Raw genomic sequence first — 22044 nt, 5'->3', positions numbered from 1 at the left:
ACCTGAGTACCCAGAGAAAACCCACGCAGGCACAGGGAGAACATGCAAACTGCACACAGGAAGGCAGTCGCCAGAATCGATCCCACGACCTGTGCACTGTGAGGCCATCTTGCTAACCAGTCGTCCTGCGTGCTGCTGCCATCAAAACACTTAAATTCATTCATGAAATTCCAATTAATTTTTTACTGTATGGAAAGCTATTTCACACTGCAGTTAGAAATTACATGGAGAGGTTTCATAATGAAAATACAGAGATTAAGTATAGTCAGTAAAATGGTAACGTAATGAAGAGATTGGATGCTCAATTTGTCAGAGAAAGATTTTTAATTCATCCATCCATCCATCCATTATCTGTACCACTTCTCCTCACTAGGGTCGTGGTGGCGCTGGAGCCTATCCCAGCTCTCTTCGGGCAGTAGGCGGGGGACACCCCTTAACTGGGTGACAGCCAATCGCAGGGCAGACATGGACAATCAATCATCTGCGCTCACACTCATTCCTAGGGGCAATTTAGAGTGTCCAATCAACCTGCCATGCATGTTTTTGGAATGTGGGAGGAAACCGGAGTACCCGGAGGAAACCCACGCAGGCACGGGGAGAACATGCAAACTCCACACAGGAAGGCCGGAGCCGGAATGGAACCCACGACCTCTACACTGGACATATTAAAACGTCACATTTATCTTTGTTTAAAAAATGCAGTCTGACTCCAGCCAATTAAAAAAAAACACAATTAATTCACACAAGCAGGGCATTTTTGCATTCCTTTTTTTCATGGAAGGAAAGAAATGTTCAGCACCACGGTCAGCTCTATGTATTTTCACCCCCCACACCTCTCCGACCACCCAGATTTAATTGAACCTAACCCATAAATATAAAATCAACACAGAACACATGCAGCTAAATGGTATAGTCCAACAATTGAGACAAAAAAACAGGACAGCTGGGGGGGGGGGGGGCTGTCAAAATGTAAATACAGTTTTGTGTTGTTTTTTTTTGTTTGTTTGTTTTGCAAACGCACACATTGATGTATAGGCTACATGTCGTGTTTTTAAAGATCGTCTAGCTACGCAAAATAAAAATAATGCTCCACGCATCAAAGGTTAAAAAAAGCGTCCATTCACGTTATTTTTTCTTTATTCGTCTCCCCTTTTAACGCGTGTGTTGATTGGCTCGCTGTGATGTGTGTAGCCAATCAGCGATCGTCTACCACAGAGGAAGGAATAAATGCAAGATGGCCCCTCATATAAAAACAGTCTACTCGGTTGCCCTCGCAGCGACACAAAATTACTCTTTATACTTAATTCGGTTGAAATATTTATCTGCAAAGAGTTCTGAAGGGTGACGTAAGCTATGGATTGATATCTCTGTGGTTCTTGGTAATATTTGGCGTCAGAAGATAGCGGGGATGCAAGAGAGACAACTTTGAAGCCATGAATTGATTGTGAACTCAGCGTCTTGATTCCACACACTTGGGGCGGTCAGACTCAGTAGCACGTCCGCAGACGGCCGGGCCTCGACTTGCTAACGCTAGGTGCTACCTAGATGCTCATGACTTCGCCTGCTATTATACGCCACTTTGGAATCGTTTTATAGCAGTCGTGTTGAGTACCTAGTTTGGTTTTGAATGTGGGCCGGGAGGAGCGAAAGGACTCTTGAACATGGCTGTAACAAGGTAAGAGTGGCCTACGTTACGCTAACCGCATAGTTTTTATGTGTCGGACTTCACTTAAAACAATTGGCTAGCTAGCATACCATAACAGTGTGTTCCCAAACAACGGCGGAGTGACAAAGCTATCATCACAGCCGGTTTGGGAACACAGTATAATGTTGGGGCAAAACTTGAGTCATTCTTACACATTCGAGTTGACGCTGATTCCATATTGCTTTTCATCTTACGGTGCACAAGTGTTGAGCACCACTGCTTCATGTATGGTAGTCAAGTTGTTCAGGAGAACGACAACGTGATGACATGATACTTGTCAAAGCTTACCTCCTAAAGCTGAGCACTATTACATTGACGGTGTGGGTGTAGAGTAGTTATAATCAGCATCAATATACTTTAGGATTTTGTCAGAGTAATTTGAGTATATTTGCTTGACTATTCACACGTAGTTTGTTTGAAGCTATTTGTTGTTCCAAGTCCTCCTTGTGTGGCCATGATAATCTATTGTTTAGCAATCTACCATTATGTTGTTGTAGGTGAGCTTTGGGTATCAGTTTTACCTGGGGGCAAAAGCTGAACACCTCTAATCCACTCCTCTGTATTTATAGACTGCTAAAGTAAAGCATGTTGATCGTTAGAAATGCCTCTGCTGTACATTCCCAAGGGAAAATATAATATGAACTTATTGATCACAAATCCTATGTACTTATTGATCACAAATCCTATTTTTGAATTACTACTAGTTCTAGCGTCACAGTCCAGGTTCCTGTAATTGTACTACAATTAATAATGCCTTATGCAGGCACGACTGTTTTGCTTGTTGATTGTTTTTAACCTTTTCTATACATTCATTTCTAGACTTGATCGTTTGTTCATCCTACTTGACACTGGCACAACTCCAGTAACTAGGAAAGCAGCAGCCCAGCAGCTAGGAGAAGTGGTGAAACTCCACCCGCATGAGCTCAATAACCTATTATCTAAGGTAGGGTTGTGCAATTAATTGGAATTCAGTTACAATTACGATTATACATTAGCACCTTTTTTTTAATTTATTTTTTACTTTTAAGATAGAATAAATTTGATTTGTCTTAATATTGTTTCCATTTAAACATTTTTTTGTTTGGTACCAAAAAAAGAAAATAATCCTTTCAGTAATCGTGATTTCAGTTGTTACTAAAATACTCGTGATTAATGTTTTTTTTATGATCGAGTAGCCCTATTCTATGGTCCGATTATTGATTGTCTTATCCCAAAAGTTTCATTTTATGGGTATCATAACATACTAATCATGCTAACTTGGGCTATTTAGGTGACTTGTTTATGTTTCCAGTTGTCATTGTTCTGCTCATCTGGCATTTGAATTGTCAATGCAATAAATTGGCTCTGTCTATTTGCTCTGTATATTCTAAGGTCTTGACCTATCTAAGGAGCCCCAACTGGGACACTCGTATTGCTGCAGGCCAAGCTGTAGAGGCTATTGTGAAAAATATTCCAGAGTGGAACCCTGCCCCAAAGCCTAAAGAAGGTGATTGCCAAGGCTGGCCATATAAACACTGCACGTTTGTTTGGTTTAGTTCCAGACAATACAGGCTAACCAAACACTGGATGTATTAAAACCCAATCTGTAAAATTGTTGTCTTTTCCTTCTTGTGAATACACTTTACTTTTGTTTTAATGAAAATTATGTTTAGTATTTTTTTTTTTTTTTTTTGTAATTTGTTTCCAAAATGAGGAAAATGTAATCTCTCCAACAGTGGAGTTTTGGATGTCGTATTATGAAATCATTTTGACCAATGGACCCAAAGGTGTGTTGTTTGTACTTTGTCAATGCACTGTAATGAAAGTCATCTGTTTTTTTTTCTTACAGAGTCATTATCACCAGAGGATCCAGCATGTGACAGGCTGAGTTTCTACCATTTTGACATTTCCCGCCTACTCAAACATGGCGCGTCTCTTCTGGGATCAGCTGGGGTGGAGTTTGAATTACAAGATGACAAAATGTGTAAGTCAAGCCATCTTAACACGAGAACCATGTAGTGAAGAGGCAGGAATTTTTTTTCTGCCAATGTTTTTTTTTTTTTTTTTTTTTTTTTTTTTTAATAAATGTTTTGCATAGAGACTTCAACATTACCAAAACAATCCCTATTTACTCAGTGCTGCACCTAAAGCACACGTCATTTGCATCACATTTGTAACCATGTGTGTGCCAACTCCTTTTCCTAAAGGTTTTTATACATAAGCATTTGGACTACTCTGTTGATAGCTTGAATTATGAGTGTAAAGTGGCTGCTTCTGGTACACTTTACTGGAGAAGCGTTATATCAAGCTTATGATCTCGAGGACCACGCAAAAGTCATTTGTTCTGCTTTTCATGATAGAATGCGACTTGAGCATGACATAATTTAACGAGGAAACATTTGGTGAAAGCTTTTTTTTTTTTTTAAAGTTTTGTTGCTGCAGCACTAGTCTTGTTACTTGATTGGTTTAATTGTCTCCCAACTGTTCTATATTCTCAGGTGAAATGGACCCCAAGGAACGTCTGGCCTGCCAAAGAAAGCTTCTTCAGAAGAAGCTGGGACTTGACATAGGCGCTGCGATTGGCATGGACACAGAGGAGTTGTTTAATGACGAGGACCTTGACTATACGTGTCCATCTAGTGGGGCAAGGCCTCACGGGAGCAAGATCATTGCAGGATCCAGCTCCCATAATCATGTTGTAGGTCTTCATTTCATCTCTTCTTAACCTGAACAGTACATGTGTAGGTTGGTCGGTAAAAAGTCAGACAAATAATGCAAATAATTCCCAGAGCTCAATATTGTGTCCTCAGAAGTAGCTTTGTAAGGTCAAGAAAGAAATGATATAGCTTCATTGGCGTCATAGTTGGAATGTTCCAGTCCAAACATTCATTGTTGGGTAAAGTTATAGAACATATTCCTAGTGGCTGAGACATCACAACATAATTTAATGGTCCATGATTTTGCCCAGGTATGATCTTCGGCCTTGCAGTAACATTAATAACTCACCCTATATCTGCTCTATTCGTCTGTCAACTTTCAACACTGTCATAATAATACTGTTATAACTTAGTAAAATCTTTGTCACTGGTAATTTCCATATAGAATCTATACAAGCATGGGACAGTTGAGGACTGGTTAGTACGTGCGCCACAGTTCAGATATGCGGGTTCGTTTCCGGCGCCGATCATTCTGTGTAGAGTTTGCATGTTCTCCCCGTGCCCCTGGGTTTTGTCCGGTTTCCTCCCACATTCCAAAGGGTTATTGTAGGTTAATGGGACACTCTAAATTGTCCAAAGGTGTGAGTGTGAGCGTGAGCGGTTGTTCATCTTTGTGTGCCATACGATTGGCTGGCAACCAGTTCGGGGTGTACCCCGCCTACTGCCCAAAGACAGCTGGGATAGGCTCCAGCGCCTCCAGTGAGGAGAAGCGGTTCAGATAATTGATGGATGGATCTATACTATGAGTTGTCAGTACGTCAGTCACTTTGTAAAACATGTGAGAATATTGGTGCACCATTTAGTTTGATGCTCTTAAAAGTGTTTGTGTTTTGTCTGATGAAATGAAGAATATTTCTTCTGTTTTCAGCCTATTCAAGCTGCCGAACTGATAGATTCCGAATTCCGGCCAGGCATGAGCAATCGGCAGAAGAATAAGGCAAAGAGGCTGGCAAAGCTTGTTGCAAAACAAAAATCCAGAGACTTGGATCCGAATGAAAAAAGGTGAGAGAAACCATAAAGGGAATCTGCTCAGTGCATTGTTTTGCTTTTCAACCCCCCCTATACAATAAGTCTAATGTGAATAATTATAAATGCTTATTGTGTGGTATTAAAAACTGGTCACCTTGATGACTTGTTTGAGCTTGGGCTGGAGGAAAAAAAAATAACCACACAATGCCAGGTTGGGTGATATAGAAAGTTGCTTCAGCACCGCACTGTTCTTGTCCGCTAGGAAATGTCTGATCCTCATGGCATTGTGAGTAGGCGCAATGGTTGTGAAGCTACCACAAGTTGTCCTGCACAACTCCCACCTCTTCTCATGGTGTGAATGAAGCACAGGCCGCAGGAAATCTTTGTAGCACTGGTTGATTATCTGGCCCAAATAAAGGGGGAAAACTCACTTTTGTCGTTTGGGCTTGAAATGCATATTTTGCTTACGCCAGTGAAGTAATGTTTCACCTTGTAGAATACATTATTAATAACTATATTATAGTGTCTGTTGCAGTCAGTTTTTATAGTCGCGCCAAGCTGATGATTGCAGAACCAATTGTTTGTGCACACCGGTCAGCTGCAGAAAGTCCATCCTAAGGACCTTTTTATGGATGTAAACAAACAAATCAAAGGCACTAATACGTTTAGTTTTTTGAGGGGAAAAAATAAACTCTTCGGCAGTGTTTAATAATACAATTGCATTCATAAAAAATAGAATTATCTTTCGTAACATGATGAACTTTTACTCCTTTTTCATTCAGTAATGACAGTTTTGAAGGTGAGCCTGAAGAGAAACGAAGGAAAACTACCAACATAGTTATTGATCAGCCAGCAACGGAGCACAAGGTCCTAATCAACAAAGTTCCAGATAACTGCAGTCCTTCAGACGAGGTAATGCAATGGGACGGTTATTAATAAATGCGCCAATAGCCTGTGAAAATCTTGGACTAATGTCTTCTTTATTTTTAGATGCAAGAGTGGCCTTTGGAAAGCTTCAGTGAAGAACTGTGCAATGACCTCTTCAATCCTTCCTGGGAGGTAAAAAAAAAAGAAGCATTTCACTGGTTAAAATGGAGGGTCTTAATCTGTGTAAAGAACTGCATACACACACCAAAGTAGTTGAGTGATGTGACTGGGGTCCTTGCAGCCTTCTCCTGGGGGCCAGTTGGGCGCACCAGTGGGGCAGGCGGATCTCTTTGGTCTTGTGTAGTGTCCTTTAAATTGAGTCACCTTTGGGGTTGACTAAATGTGCACAAAACTAACAAGTGGGATTGAAATTGGACTAAAACTGAAGACCAAATTTACAAATGGCAGATAAAATTAACACTCTTGGCAAATGAGTTTGGATGTGTAAGTGGCCCTACTCCAGGCAACTTAATCTCATGGGCTCGCGTCTAGAGACTTGCTAGTGGACAAACAACATCAAGTATGCACGTTTGGTATTGGAAGTGTCCCAGTGTTGCTGTGTCTAGTTTTCGTTCGGTGATAAATGTGCGTTGATGAAAATGTTGGTGGTTTTTGTTAATAATGAAATTAACACTAGTTTACAACTTCCTGGACTGTCCTCTCATTTGAACTGTTTCTCCAGGTGTTTAGTAGAGGTAGAACAATAGAGATAACCCACGGTACACCTCATACCTCAGTCTTTGGGCCATGGTTTGTTACGTTTTTGTGCATAAAGAGAAACATTTTTCTGTAGCATATGGAATAGTATAACTTTGTTACTAGTTTTTCCTAGGTTTTGTGTCCTGTCTCTATTGTTTCAGAATTATATGTGCCCAAGTCCGGTCCTCGGGTGCCGGTATCCAGCCTGTTTTAGAAGTCTCCTTCTTCCAACACACCTGATTTAAAAGTTAGGATTATTTTCAATCTTCTGCAATCATCATTTGAATCAGGTGTGTTGGAGATGGGAGACATCTAAAATACGTTGGTAGGGACCCTTGTGGATCAGACTTGGGCACCCCAGGCCTTGAACATATTTTGAGCTAAACCACCGCAACAGAGGCTACGGTAAAAGGAAAAGCGGTTGTAAGACCATGAGATATATTATTTATAAATGTTCTAGCTTTAAAAGTAAAGCTAAGGCCAAAAGACAACTGCAGTAATGTGTGCCTAGTTGTTGCAACATCCACCTTTTTGACTCCCTTAACTTTCTTGTGGAGCGAGCGTTATCATGATATCAACACAGGAGAATCTTGGTATCATTGCTAATATTTCCTAAAAAAGTACAGGACAGGTTTCAGCGCTTGCTGACAGCAGAATGTCTGAACAATTTTGGCCACCTAGTCACTATATTGAATGGTAAACCCGAAAATTAATCTACATTGGAGATTTGAAAGAAGCCATTGCGCCTGCAAAACATTGTCCTTCGAATCGTCTGCTTGCATTACATTTTCTTTGCTGCAACGAGAGCTGCACTTCAAAGCTGTAGTAGTTAGTGGCTGTGAGTGGGTGGATTTGCAACAGCCACACAAACACACACAGGCATCAATATAAAGTGAATTTCATAATGGAGGGCAGGTGGGGGGATTGTGGGATGGGGGGTGTAGGGTGGGTGTTGGAGGAAACTGTGATCCATCAGTGTGTATCGCCCCATGCAGAAAGTGCAGAACCCAATACTGTCCCATCCCGCGTGTTTGGGCACTGCCTAGCCACACCCTCCACACACTGGTTGCACTACCTGGCTCACTACCCCGTCCCTCATTGTCCTGTTCTGTCCCACTTGCTACGCTCGGTGCTGTGTTACTGGGTATGGCACGATCTTCCCGGTATACATTTAATAGAACTCAAATGTATAGGTTTACTTGCTGTTGTGTGTTTGTCTTTGTGTTTTTAGTTTTCTCTATTATTTCTGGCTGTCTCCTCTCAAACCTTGTGCTGTCTGACTGCATTTATCAACGAATATTCATCACAATAAAAATAACCACAGTGGGAGTATAGCAAGTCCTGTTGCGTAGAAAAAATATTTGGACATAAAATTCTATACAGATCCTCCACTCTGCATGACTCAGGACTAGGGGGGAAAAGTGGGCGGCATGTGTACAGTTACAAACTGTTGTAATTCCCACACCGTTTACCTCATTTAGATGTAAATGCCTTCAGATTAAAGCAGTTACAGCACATCGAATTGTTTCAAGCCCATAGTGATGCTGGTGTTTTGAGCCATAAAGATAAGTTGTGTCGGTAGCCCAATAGTTATGGACCTGATGTGACGTGTTGTTTACAGATCCGTCACGGTGCAGGCACTGGTCTTAGAGAAATCCTCAAGTCCCATGGTGCAGGAGGTGGTAAACTTGTGGGAAGCACTGCAGAGCAGGTATATAATTATTCATTTGAGTTGATGTTGAGAAGAGGATTTGAGCGCTAACTGTGGGGTGCTTATATTGCTGTAGATGTTGCGGCAGCATGAGGAGTGGATACAAGACCTCGTCATCCGTTTGCTGTGCGTCTTCGCTCTGGACCGTTTCGGAGATTTTGTGTCGGATGAGGTTGGTCTTCGTCGCGCATCTCTGGTTCATTCACACTATTAGAGTTCTTAACAATGAGTGCATTGTTGGTGTTTTTTTTTTTTTTTTTTTTTTTTAAAAAGTATCCCAAACTACTGCCGTAAAGTCACAACAAAGCACTCGTTTGACAGATTAGTCGTAGACATTCTATTTGATCATTGTTAATCTTTTACCAGGTCGTGGCACCTGTCCGCGAGACGTGTGCTCAGACGCTTGGTGTGGCTCTTCGCCACATGAATGAGACTGGTGTGTCTATGACAGTAGATGTCCTGCTGAAGCTGCTCAAAGAAGACCAGTGGGAGGTCCGTCATGGAGGCCTGCTAGGAATCAAATATGCTCTCGCAGTCCGACAGGTAAACCCTGTTTAGTTTGGCTGTAGTAGACTGAGAAGTGTGTTTTTGGGATTTGTCAAAATAAACAGAATACAATTTTCCCCACATCATGGTAGCATAAGTACTTCCTTTCAATAAAGGGGACATTATTCTCCAGTAGTGAAAGATCTGCACTCATCATCGTTTCTCTTCCTCTTGCGTCTTAGGACTTGATCTCTGTTTTACTCCCACGGCTGCTCCCTGCCATCACTGTGGGCCTTCAGGACCTTGATGATGATGTCAGGGCTGTAGCTGCTGCTGCACTCATCCCTGTGGTGCAAGGTCTGGTTCAGCTCCTGCCCAGTAAGGTTAGTTTTAGAGTCAGGCACACCATTTCTGGGGAAAACATGTTGCAGGATATAGTGTTAAACGAAGCATGTTGTCATGGTTTTTCCACATTCTTGACATCATTAAGGTTGGAATTCTGTTGTTTGGAATTCTGTGTGCGCTACAGGTACCATATATTATAAACACATTGTGGGATGCCCTTTTGGATCTGGACGACCTCACTGCTTCCACCAACAGCATCATGACGTTGTTATCGTCTTTACTCACCTACCCGCAGGTTCGACAATGCAGGTTGGTCTAATTGAGTTTGACAAAGTAAAAGCTGAATGGTATCAATGAGTTTGTCTAATGTAATGGTGATCACTGTGACATTCTTGTTTGGTTGCTTTGACTGCATGAGTGTATTCTTCTGAATTTGAAACCATTTGATGTGTTTTAACCCTTTTATGGCTATTTCTGTGGACATATTGTTTATTCATACACTTTGGAATTGGGTTGATAAACTTTCTTGGTCCCGCTAGTATGCAGCAGTCATTAACAGTCCTCGTCCCCCGGGTTTGGCCCTTCTTGAGACACACTATCTCATCAGTGAGACGGGCGGCATTGGAAACACTTTTCACACTGCTGTCTAAATCTGACCAGGTAAAATTCAGATAAAGGAAATTGTCATTGTGGTGTTAGTATTTTTTCTTTTAGATTTTTTTCAAATATTGAGTGTTTTAATTCCTTTTTAATTCATTGCTGAAATGTTGTTTATATGGATGCTTGCTAATATTATCCAGAGCTAATATCCTTTTGTTCTTCAGAAATGTGCAGTATGGATCAACCCCATCCTTCAAGATATGCTTCGTCACGTTTTCCAGTCTTGTATACTAGAAAGCAATGAGGAAATTCTGGAACTGATCCAAAAGGTTTCTGTTTTTGAACACGATGGCTCTGTGCATGTTCATGAGTAGCCATGCCATGTTAATGTATTTTATCAATATTTTTGAGCTGCCTACCCCGTATTAAGCTATTTGTACTTGCACACAGGTGTGGACAGAGCTACTCTCTCAGGCCCCACAACAGTATGTGGTAGCAGCCAGCTGTCCATGGATGGGCGCCTGGCTTTGTCTCATGATGCAGGCCTCGCACATTCCCATAGACCTCAACATGTTGCTTGAAGTCAAGGCCCGCTCCAAGGTTGTTCTGTCCTTCCTATTCTTATATCACTTGAAATGTTTTTTTTCTCTGAACAAATTGAAATGTGAGAGTCAAAAGAGGGGTAAGAAAGCAGTGTTTTTTCTGGGGATGCATAAATCTGCTGTTATTTTTATTTAATGACATCAGCTTAATAGAATTAACTGTGATAATGGTTCTCTTTGTTTACCTGATCGGCAATCAACGTGTACAGATTGTTTGACATACTGTTGAGTATATTTATGTTAATGTAACAGGATAAAGCTGGTTTAAAGGCACGCCAAGGGACCAACCAAGTAAAGGAAACAGTCCAGGAATATATAGCAGGGGCAGAGACGGTGACCGATGACCCAGTATCAAGGGACTATGTGGTGATCCGTACTCGCCTCATGGCTGCCAAGTAAGTCAGCATGGTTTTACTGTACAAACTGTGGGCCCCTTTTTTATTTTTATTTATTTTTTTTGTGACTTATGTGGCTCTTCGTGATAAATTTCGTAATGTGCATTTGTACTTTCTTATTTAAGAGTTTCTCTAATCTCCTTCCTCCAGATTGCTTGGGGCTCTGTGTAGGTGTATCTGTGAACCTCACCTCAACGCTGCATCTCAGGAGATCCGTCCAGCTGAGTCTCTGGGCCAGTTGTTGCTCTTTCACCTCAATTCAAAGTCTGCACTGCAGCGAATAGCTGTATCTCTTGTACTCTGTGAGTGGGCTGCCCTGCAAAAGGTGAATCAACCATTTTTGTTTCTTTTTTATTACGTTTCTGTGTGTGAGGCCACTACTTGCAGATTTAATGTCAAACATTGATTAATCTTTACAATTTTTCCCCGATTAGGATTGCCAGATGGTGTCAAGCACGGTGCAGCCTCGTCTTCTTGCCATTCTGTCAGAGCAGTTGTATTACGACGAGATTGCCATCCCATTCACACGCATGCAGAATGAATGCAAGCAGCTCATCGCCTTGCTTTCTGAGGCTCACATAGACATTCAAGACCGCCTCAATTGCAGTGTCTTCACCATTGATCAAGCCAATGAGCTGGTATGACCACCAACACAAATTGAAACGCATGATCACCCATGCATTTTCTGAAGAATAAAATGTTGTTTTTTTTTTATAGATTCCTCTTAAGACTATGCATTGTGATTGGGCTTTATATTTTGTAATACATCACTCATGTCCCTGTCTACCTTGTCAGTGGGTGTACTGCCGGCATTAGAGGGAGGCAATTGTACAGTGAATATGGTATTTGTGTTCCGAATAAATCTTGTGAAATGGTGTTAGAGCCTCACTCAGTGTATATACACTCTTATGTAATTTATATTTTTAAAAGCCTCCAACAGCCTGATGCAGTGGTACCCCAATGTTGACTTGTGCTTGACAGTATGTGTATATTACATCCCTATAGAGGGGGTGGGGGCTTTGGTTTACCTACAACACCGACATAACCCCAATTTCTATTCCCGTCTGAATTTGCACAGACTATCTGTAATCTATGCTAATGGAGTAGTTAAGTTATAACCGGCCAAAAACTGAAAAAAGTTAGTATTAAAAATGTTATTGGCTTGCACACAGAAGTTGACTCGATCTAATAATTTGGGTACCATTCTCCTCCATGAAACGTCATTGGTTGAGACCATTGAAAAATGATCTCTGGCAGACCACAAAAATGCAACTTAACGTAGACAAAAAACAGGTTTGCACCCAGCTCATCAACTACTATGTTAAATGTTACAACTCATTTTGGATTTGACATTTTTTCTCAAATCTCATTCTCCTTATTCCCTAGTTAACCACCATCTTCACAGAATCAACAGTTGGTTTAAATGTGAAGACAAAACCGTGGCAGGTATTGGACAATAAACGTCAGCAGGCACAAGCCACAGTTGTGGAAACCAGCCATGAATGGCAGCAGTTGCACCTCCGCGTCCACATGTTCACCGCCTGCGCAGTGATCAACCTGCAAGTGCTTCCTGACAAACTCAACCCACTGGTCCGACCTCTGATGGAGTCCATCAAACGGGAGGAGAACATGCTAATTCAAGGCTATGCTGCTGCTTTTATTGCCAAGCTCCTGCAGCAGTGTGCTGGGCGCTCACCCTGTCCCAACCCCAAGATTATCAAAAACCTCTGTGCTTCAGTCTGTGCGGACTCCTCAGTTACCCCCTCAGCTGCTTGTCCTGTACCCCCCTCACAGGAAAATTCGAAAGGTAACAACCGCACTTGAAAGCTGAACAAAATTTGTAATGTGATCAAGTGGTTCTATTGCATGACTCTCGTGGTCGGAACAATCGTCTCGTTATTCTGAATTTGTAATGATGGAGAAAAGTTGATTGACACGTGTAAAATTAGTTTTGTTTCGCTCTTGATTGCTACTGATTGATTTTATTTTCCATGATTGCCATTAGGCAGTGGTTTGGACAAAGACTGCCTGCATCACATGGTTAACAACACCCGAGGCATCATGACTCTGTACCGTCACCAAAGGGCAGCATTTGCAATTACCAGTAAAAGGGGCCCTGTACCCAAATCGTCCAAGACTCCCACCTCTGACCTACCTCCAGGCAGCACCATTGGCATCGACAATGATGAGGTATGGAGGAGTGAGCTGAAAACTCCGAGCGGAAATAAAAAGACACAATTCGTGTTTTTGCCTATACAGTGTTTTTCTCGTTTTAGAGGAAGCCGTGTCTTATTCAAAGGAGAGGGGCAGAGTTCTCCCTAACAACCATCGCACGACACTTTGGTGTTGACCTCACCAAGTCTCTACCATACCTTTGGGAGAACACAGTGGGGCCTTTGAGGACTGCAGTTAATGAAAATCATGTTATCGGTATGTTGAATTGTCATGTTTTTCTAAGCATAACTATTGTCTTGGATGCTTGAAAAGACAGAACAGAAACTCATTTCGAACTCATGGCTCATGAGTATGCTGTGTGGTTTAAGGGAGTTTCCTATGTTCCCTGTTCTTCAGATAGGCAGATTCAGTTGGAAAGAGGTGACGTTGCAGCACAGGAGCTGGTAAACTCGCTACAAGTGCTTGAAGTCATGACTGCAGCCATGTCCCAAGAACTCAAACCTCTGGTATGATTTAACCACCATGGATTGTCTATTGTATTTGAAACTACCTCATCGCAAATTCTGTTGCAGTAATGTCCTGACAACTCTCTCTTGATGTTGACTTATTTACTTGGGCCACCCAGTTCCAGGCTCAAAATATTACTCAATGTTATCGCACTGAATGAGGATGTTTGTTTTTCTGTTCAATTTCAGCTGCTGGAACACCTTCCTCATCTGTTTACCTGCCTACAGCATCCTTACACGGCAGTGCGTCACATGGCAGCACGGTGTGTGGGCGTCCTTAGTAAGATATCCATGCTGGAGACCATGGATGTTTTTCTTGAGTGTGTACTCCCCTGGTTAGCTGCTATTCATGACAGCACCAAACAGGAGGGGGCCATTGAGGCTTTGGCTTGTATCCTTCCCATGTTGACATGGTGCATTGACGTAAGGTATTTTGTTTCGTTTTTGGTTGAGATAGCCCTTGACTGACTCGCTTTTAGGTGTCATGGAACAGTTGGATGTGGATATCGTGCCCTACATTGTGCTGCTGGTAGTACCTGTTTTAGGACGCATGAGTGATCCTAGTGACAGCATTCGTTTCATGGCCACGCAGTGCTTTGCCACACTCATTCGTCTATTGCCACTGGAGGTAGGAAAATGCAAATAACAATCCAACATGCAGTGTGTCTGACTCTGACATGTCTTATGGGACTGTCGAGCACTTTTTGCCCCACTCTGAGATGGCATACTTGTTTCCCAGGCAGGTATTCCGGACCCTCCTGCAATGTCGGCTGACCTGATCCGACAAAAGGCCAGAGAGCGACACTTCTTGGAACAACTTCTAGATGGCAGAAAGCTAGAGAATTACAACATCCCTGTGCCCATTAAGGCAGAGCTTAGGAAATACCAGCAGGTATGAGTCTTTCTCTGGGTTATTCCTCTTTTTCAAGCTCATTGACCAGAAAAGTTCGTCTTTTAATGATGGTCCATTTTCAACATTTTTATGTAGCGATGAATCCGCTTACTAGTTTCCTTTGCCGTTGTGATGTGAAGTGCTGCTTTCATGAGCAAAAATACAATTCTGTAATTTCTTAGGATGGTGTGAACTGGCTGTCGTTCCTAAATAAGTATAAGCTACATGGGATCCTGTGTGATGACATGGGCCTCGGTAAGACTTTGCAGTCCATCTGCATTTTAGCAGGAGATCACTACCTCAGGTACTGTAAAAAGCCCAATATAAATTTGACATAAGTGAGCCAGAACCGGCCTTCTGATTGGTTGATGGCTTTTCAGGGCTCAGGAATATGCCAAGACAAAGGCAGCAGATTGCATCCCACTGCCCTCTCTAGTGGTGTGCCCGCCCACATTGACAGGTCACTGGGTCGATGAGGTCAGCAAGTTTTGCGCCCAAGAGTACCTCAATCCACTGCACTACACTGGTCCACCTACAGAGAGAATGCGGTAAGGCCATAGGTTTGTGTGGGATGTATTAGTCGTAGATACGCACCGCTCTAAAGTCAAATGACCTTTTGCTTTGCTGTCAGGTTACAACACCAAGTGAAGAAACACAATCTTGTAGTTGCATCTTACGATGTGGTGCGAAATGACATTGACTTTTTTAAGTGAGTAACCTTATGAGTCAAATCAGTTTTTTAATTCAAAGTGCATCTTCTTATTAACATGTTGATTTTCCTCTTTTGCAGAAATATAAAATTCAATTATTGCATTCTTGATGAAGGTCATATCATTAAAAACGGCAAAACCAAACTTTCCAAAGCAATTAAACAATTGGCTGCCAACTTCCGTGTCATCTTGTCAGGAACGCCCATTCAGGTGAGGTCCTTATTGCGATGCCTTTATTTATTGACCATGCCCTTGAAGACTTCCTGTCCTCATTTCATACGCAGAATAACGTCTTGGAGCTCTGGTCCCTTTTTGACTTCCTCATGCCGGGCTTCCTGGGGACAGAGCGCCAATTTGCTGCACGTTACGGGAAGCCCATCCTGGCCAGTCGTGACGCCAAAAGTTCTTCACGGGAACAGGAGGCCGGTATGGCAGCTCCCTTCTTTCGCCAACAAATGCTTGCTGTGATGTCAGTGTGAATTGAGGTCTCCCCCTGTAGGCGTCCTGGCCATGGAGGCGCTTCATCGGCAAGTTTTACCATTCCTTTTGAGAAGGATGAAAGAGGATGTACTGCAGGACCTTCCGCCCAAAATAATTCAGGACTACTACTGTAACTTGAGTCCTCTGCAGGTCTGTCACGGGCCCTGCATGCCCTTCATTGGCATCACTCACCATTAGTTGTCACGTTTTAGTGGTGCTCTTGACAATTGTTTTTAATCACATTATCAGTTAAACGAACATTCCTTATAGTTTGAGTGCAACTTTGTTCTGCTTGACTTGAAATACTTTCCATTTAGGTTCAGCTCTATGAAGACTTTGCCAAGTCTCGAGCCAAGGCTAGCGTAGACGACAGCATCTCGGTAGCCTCTGCAGAGCATGAGGAGAAGCCCAAACTGAAAGCCACCGGTCATGTCTTCCAGGTACATTTCCTCAATATTACTGGCATCTTAAGACGGAGCGCTACAACAGGGATTTCCCCCTAAACTAGGATTGCCTGAAAATTGTCCTAGTTTACCATACGGGTGTAGGATTTTTTTTTTAATTTATATATTATATTAATATAAATATTTGTTGGGTACTTATACAAAAGTGGGTTGTGAGACTTACAAGAGAACGTGTCACAACCGTTTAGAACATCTTTGGTTGCTGCAATTTGAGCATGAAATGCATAATCTTTCAGGCCCTGCAGTATCTGCGGAAGCTGTGCAACCACCCGAGCTTAGTGTTGACTCCTCAGCATCCAGAGTACAAACGCATCACTGAGCAGCTCACAGGCCAAAATTCCAACCTGCGGGACATTCAGCACGCTCCAAAACTCTCTGCACTAAAACAGGTGATAAACTTTTATTCATTACACTTGAATATCTCTTGTATCTGCAGGCTAAGTATTATGACCGGGGGCTTGAATTTAAGCAGCGATAAAAATACATACATGTGTTGTTAATCTGTATGTCACATTTTTATTTATGGCAAGCATTTCTGATTCAGTTTAATCAATGAATTTGCGTTGGTCCAGTTGCTCCTCGACTGTGGACTTGGTGGCGGGGGTTCCGAAGGGAGCACAGAGGCAGTAGTGGCTCAGCATCGGGTGCTAATTTTCTGTCAGCTGAAGAGTATGCTGGATATTGTTGAGCATGACCTCCTGAAACCCAAAATGCCCACTGTCACATACCTGAGGCTGGATGGTAGCGTGCAGGCTGGCCTGCGCCATGCCATCGTCTCGCGGTGAGTGTTCAGTGTTGCTTCACGCTGTTGCTCTGCCATTCAACTGCCTTTCTAAATCTGGATTGCTCATGTTTTGGCTGCAGTTTTAACAATGACCCGTCCATTGATGTGCTGTTGCTGACTACACATGTTGGTGGGCTTGGTCTGAACCTGACTGGTGCTGACACTGTGGTCTTCGTGGAACATGACTGGAATCCAATGAGGGACCTGCAGGCCATGGACCGCGCTCATAGGATAGGCCAGGTACACACAAGAGGGCCTCCTTTTGCTGATTATGATCAGCACTGGTGCCCAATAGGATAAGTGTAAACGAACGGGCGAGAGGCAGTGGTGCCGTGGTTCTCATCTAAACCAGTCTGTTTTGTATCATGCAGAAACGGGTCGTGAACGTGTACAGGCTCATCACTCGAGGCACCCTCGAGGAGAAGATCATGGGTCTTCAAAAGTTCAAGATGAATATAGCCAACACCATCATCAGCCAGGAGAATGCCAGTCTGCAGAGCATGGGAACAGACCAACTCCTCAACCTTTTCACGCTTGATAAAGTGAGAATATGAGCCTTCTTGAAATGGACTTGATGTAAAAATAGCTGTCAGGATTGCCTACAAATACATTTTTATTTCACAATGGATCATGTAAAGGTGGAGCAACATTTGGAATTATTCAGATTGAGTGTAAAACATCCTTTTTTCTTGTCTTAAAGGACGAGAGAGCGGAAAGGGGTGAACAGTCCACATCGACCTCAGGAAAAGCCTCCATGAAGTCAGTGCTGGACGGACTGGGAGAGCTCTGGGACCAGCAACAGTATGACAGCGAGTACAATCTGGACAGCTTCATGCACTCCCTGCAGTAGTGTGGCATGACCTCACAGATTAGTGGCTACTCACATCACATCCACTGGCCAAGCAGGACCTGGTCAGAATTTGACAAACCCTGCAAGAACCTCTCCAATCCAAGTGTCCATATTAATGCTCTTAAGATGATTTGCAGACAGTTTTTCTCAGATGTCTCCAATTAATCTCTGGCAAGTTTTCAGTGAATTATTTCCAAAGCTGCAAATGCAATAGGTTTGATTTAGTTTCAGCAGCGTTAAGTCTGTTGCTCTAGTAGTAGCTGCTACTTGTTCTGACCCCGTCTTTCTTGCACAATGCAGTGCCATTACCTTAATACACCTTCCTCCTCTGTCATAGAAGCACAATAGAATTCCCTGCTGTCATCCTGCTCTCAAGTTAAACTTTGCCAATTCAAACGTGCGACAAGCTTGATGTCAAGCCACACTTCCCGTTTCATCACATGGGCAGATACCTCCTCCTACCCACGAGATGGCGCTATTTTTTCATTCAGAACTCTCTGATGCAGAAAGGAGCCTGAACCTCCAAGCGAATTTAAAATGATCCAGGAAAATCTCTGCACTCGACGCAGTGCTACACAGACTTATCCTTTTTCAGGGGCCAAGCTGAAAATGGTTTCTGAAATGTGTTAAGTATTTTAAAAGGATGGACATGTACATATTTCTGTCATAGCTGTTTTTGTTTATGAATGTGGAATTGAAATAAATTCTACAAACCCTTTGAGCTACATCATGCAACAGTATGTTTTGTATATCCTAAAAACAACGCGCTGAAATAATCGTCTAGGTGGCAACACACATTTGAAAACTTTTAATAGGCGTTAGCTTGGATAGAGAACTGAATGCCACAATAGATGAAGTTTCCACAGCATCATATGGTACATTTAATAACATTTGCACAGAAAACATTGGAAACATACAAAGCAAACTAGTCATATCGAGATACTTGTAGATACCTTAAAGAAAATTCAGGCCTCCGGACATCCAAAGCATTCAAGACTAACGGTGAATTCGAGGTAAATGCAAACACAAAAATGAATAACCAGTGTGCTTGGTGTTTATAAATAATAATTCATCATTTAGTTCGGATTGAAGATTAGAGAAAGCATACTTTCTGGATGTGTTCAAGTCAGGCAATTCAGCTATAAATACTTGGGCAAAATGATGAAACTAATAGTTTTGAACCATTACACTGGGACACTAGAGCGATAACTACATTCTTCTATATTTCAATGGAGACCAGAGGACTGATTCACCATTTTATATTTCTCCAAATGCTAAATTAGCTTGGATGGAACAAAAAAAATATATCTTTCCTATTTATTGTTGTATGATGTTATTGATGAGAGATAGCATCCTTTAGATCACTGTCTCCCAACCTTTATTGAGTCAAGGCACCAATTTTACATTATAAAAATTACACAACACACACACACAAAAGAATGTCACAATGTATGAAATATTGTCTCAATTTACTAATAAATTTTCAGTGTGAAATCGGGGCTGTTGTATTAACGGCAACGGGTGGATGGATACAGAGGTTTATTGTACCTTTTGCCATCTAATAAAAGCATTTAATTTTTCTGCCAGTCAGAATACCTCATTGGCATGGACGAACAAAGATGTAATTAATCATTTTGCACCTCTTGTGAGTTTTCAAGACACTTAAATGTGCCACAGCACCCTGATTGGGAAGCAGTGCCCAGTGTGCAGATAAAACAGGTCATACAAATACTCTATAATATGTATGAAAGATATTTACGCTCACACTTAGTCACATTTGACAAAGGAGACGCGACCCCGTTGATTGTTTTCGAAGAAATGTGCACTTACCTACACCAAGTTATCTTAAGTGTGACGTGGGCCATGCTGCTACAAGAAAAGTAGTGAATAAACTCAGTTTAGTTTTTTTTTAATTGCCCAATTGTTTTACATTGCAGATCACTTTTTTCATCAAGCCCAGATCTTTTATGGAGGCCCACTTATATCCAGTACTGTAGATAATTTTTACAGTGACACGCAAAGCTAAGCATTTTAAAGAAGCTAAACAAAAGATCCCGCTTTAAAAATGAAAGTCAAAATCAAATGAAATTAATTTGAAATCACAAAATTAATTTATTCCGAGTAAAAATACAAAATAATATATTATGAATGACATTGACCAGGTATGAAAGTCTCCCCTAATAAATTTTAAGGGTTGAGAAATCAGTGAAGGCAAACATAAAAACAAAAATATGAAAAACTGTTAGTCTTCTTTTCTTCTCTTGCAATAAAGATTTAAAATGAAATGAAAAATGAAAACCAGTGAAAATGTTCTTGGTACAAAGGCTACATACTACTGGAAGGTACAAGCAGGTAGTCGGTAAATACACAGTAGAAAAATTATTCTTGTGAATCACAATGAAAATAATTCCGCAGTTAAGATTTACGCCACTTTTTTTTTTTCAGTTTTTTGTCTTTTTTTTTTTTTTTACAAATAGTACAAACAGTATTGCACGTAACAACAAAGAGGTTCTTAGCTTCAGAAGGGGGGGAAAACGAAAAACAGCAAATTCAAGTGTTGTGCACCTTGGGGGCTTTCGGTCAAGTTGTTTGCTTCATATTTAAATAATTCTTTTCTTACAACCTCCATACACTTTTTGCAATGAGGCCAAGCTAACAAGGCTTATGAAAAAATATTTTTAAAAAATAAAATAAAACAATTGGAGCAAGTATTGTTTTAGAATAAAAAAAATAAAATAAAATAAACGCTTTAAAAATAACAAACAGAAAAGCTCTCTTACAACCGCAGACAACATAGTAAATAAGTGTTTACAAAGATACAAAAAGTAGGGACAAAATAATTTTTTTTCTTCTCGATATTCCCGACGTGACCACTAACAAAGTAAGCTATATTCTCACACAAACGGAACATTATATTAGTTCTGAAGTTATAACTCCTTCAACTGTCATCTTCTCCAAAAGAAAGAAAAAAAATATCATGTGCGTGTATATATATATATATATATATATATATATATATATAAATATATACATATATGTATATATACATATATATATATATATAAATTCATCTGAATAACTTAAAAGCTGTTTCTATCCTATCAGATTTCAAAATTGAGGTCATGCAAAAGATCTTGTCAGTCAGAAAGCATGCTTTATCATCTTTTTTGCAGACGCTCAAAAACGATACAAAGAGTAGTGCATAACAAAGAACTATCTTCTAGAGAAGAAACAAATACAGAAAACCTGCCTGGGTGGGAAGGAAATGTCACAAAAACACACAAAATTCACTTTCATAGGGATACACATGATTACTGGTTAGTTTCGTTTCGTCATCGTTCCATAAGTAAAAAATATATCATCTCCCTAATTATTTTTCTTGATGGACAACTTAAAAAAAAAATAGGAAAACAAACAACAATAAACAGTTTGTGACTAAAAGAGGAGGCGGGCTTCGGGGCAGAGCACAATCAACCCCAAACAAAAATCAAAAGTGAGCAAGCGTGACCTTGCAAAAAAAAAAACTTATAGGCATAAAGATTGTCCACAAAAGTACTTAACAAACCAAAAAAAAACAAAAAAAACATTGTCATTTGCCATCACTGCGCTCAATATACTTTTCAAACAAAACACAAATAGATCGTAGCAGGTCAGTTACTTCAAGCATTGCAGGACAAAATAAATGGGGGGTAAATAGGGAACCCCTAATTTGCAAATCTGTATACACGTCTACCAATGTGAAGAGAACATGTGCCATTTGTCAACCTCCAGTAGCTTCATTTCTGTTCTTCCTCATCACAGAATCTACTACACAGCGCCTCCTTGTGGGAGGGAGGACATCAACTCTGCGCTCTCTAGGTCGGTTTGTGTGCGTTGGAAAGAGCAGCTGTTATCTGTATATTTATCCTCACAGACATACATACACATTTATTTAAATATATATATATATATGTATATATATATATATATATATATATATATATATATATATATATATGTATATATATATATATATATATATACATACATTTATTTATATATATATATA

General features: G+C 41.0%; 1 protein-coding gene across 1 annotated transcript; it reads left to right on the top strand.

Moving 5' to 3' along the window:
- The first annotated feature begins 1241 nt into the window (after window positions 1–1241).
- On the top strand, window positions 1242–18721 carry btaf1 (B-TFIID TATA-box binding protein associated factor 1). The gene is made up of 38 exons (XM_088304930.1): window positions 1242–1675; window positions 2525–2648; window positions 3077–3191; window positions 3534–3668; window positions 4183–4382; window positions 5270–5403; window positions 6153–6282; window positions 6361–6429; window positions 8618–8707; window positions 8784–8879; window positions 9074–9250; window positions 9436–9576; window positions 9723–9847; window positions 10078–10198; window positions 10363–10467; window positions 10589–10738; window positions 10993–11135; window positions 11286–11460; window positions 11570–11773; window positions 12522–12942; window positions 13141–13325; window positions 13412–13565; window positions 13707–13816; window positions 14006–14207; window positions 14296–14444; window positions 14556–14708; window positions 14891–15012; window positions 15089–15256; window positions 15340–15417; window positions 15499–15628; window positions 15703–15844; window positions 15918–16048; window positions 16216–16338; window positions 16599–16751; window positions 16935–17143; window positions 17227–17386; window positions 17518–17688; window positions 17847–18721. Exons 1-38 carry the CDS (start codon window positions 1662–1664, stop codon window positions 17994–17996), a joined length of 5559 nt encoding a protein of 1852 aa, XP_088161056.1. The 5' UTR covers window positions 1242–1661; the 3' UTR covers window positions 17997–18721.
- The last annotated feature ends 3323 nt before the right edge of the window (window positions 18722–22044 follow it).

This window comes from Idiotropiscis lumnitzeri, chromosome 9 (genome assembly GCF_059441095.1).
Source record: "Idiotropiscis lumnitzeri isolate Australia: NSW breed Sydney's pygmy pipehorse chromosome 9, RoL_Ilum_1.0, whole genome shotgun sequence".
NCBI lineage: Eukaryota > Metazoa > Chordata > Actinopteri > Syngnathiformes > Syngnathidae > Idiotropiscis > Idiotropiscis lumnitzeri.
Note: the sequence above shows the minus strand (reverse complement) of the source record. Positions and strands in the feature narration are given on the sequence as shown.

Coding starts and splice junctions, on each gene's coding strand:
- btaf1 (XM_088304930.1), top strand. Junction 6,430..8,617: donor TCTTCAATCCTTCCTGGGAG/GTAAAAAAAAAA, acceptor TGTTGTTTACAG/ATCCGTCACGGTGCAGGCAC. Junction 17,689..17,846: donor ACCTTTTCACGCTTGATAAA/GTGAGAATATGA, acceptor CTTGTCTTAAAG/GACGAGAGAGCGGAAAGGGG.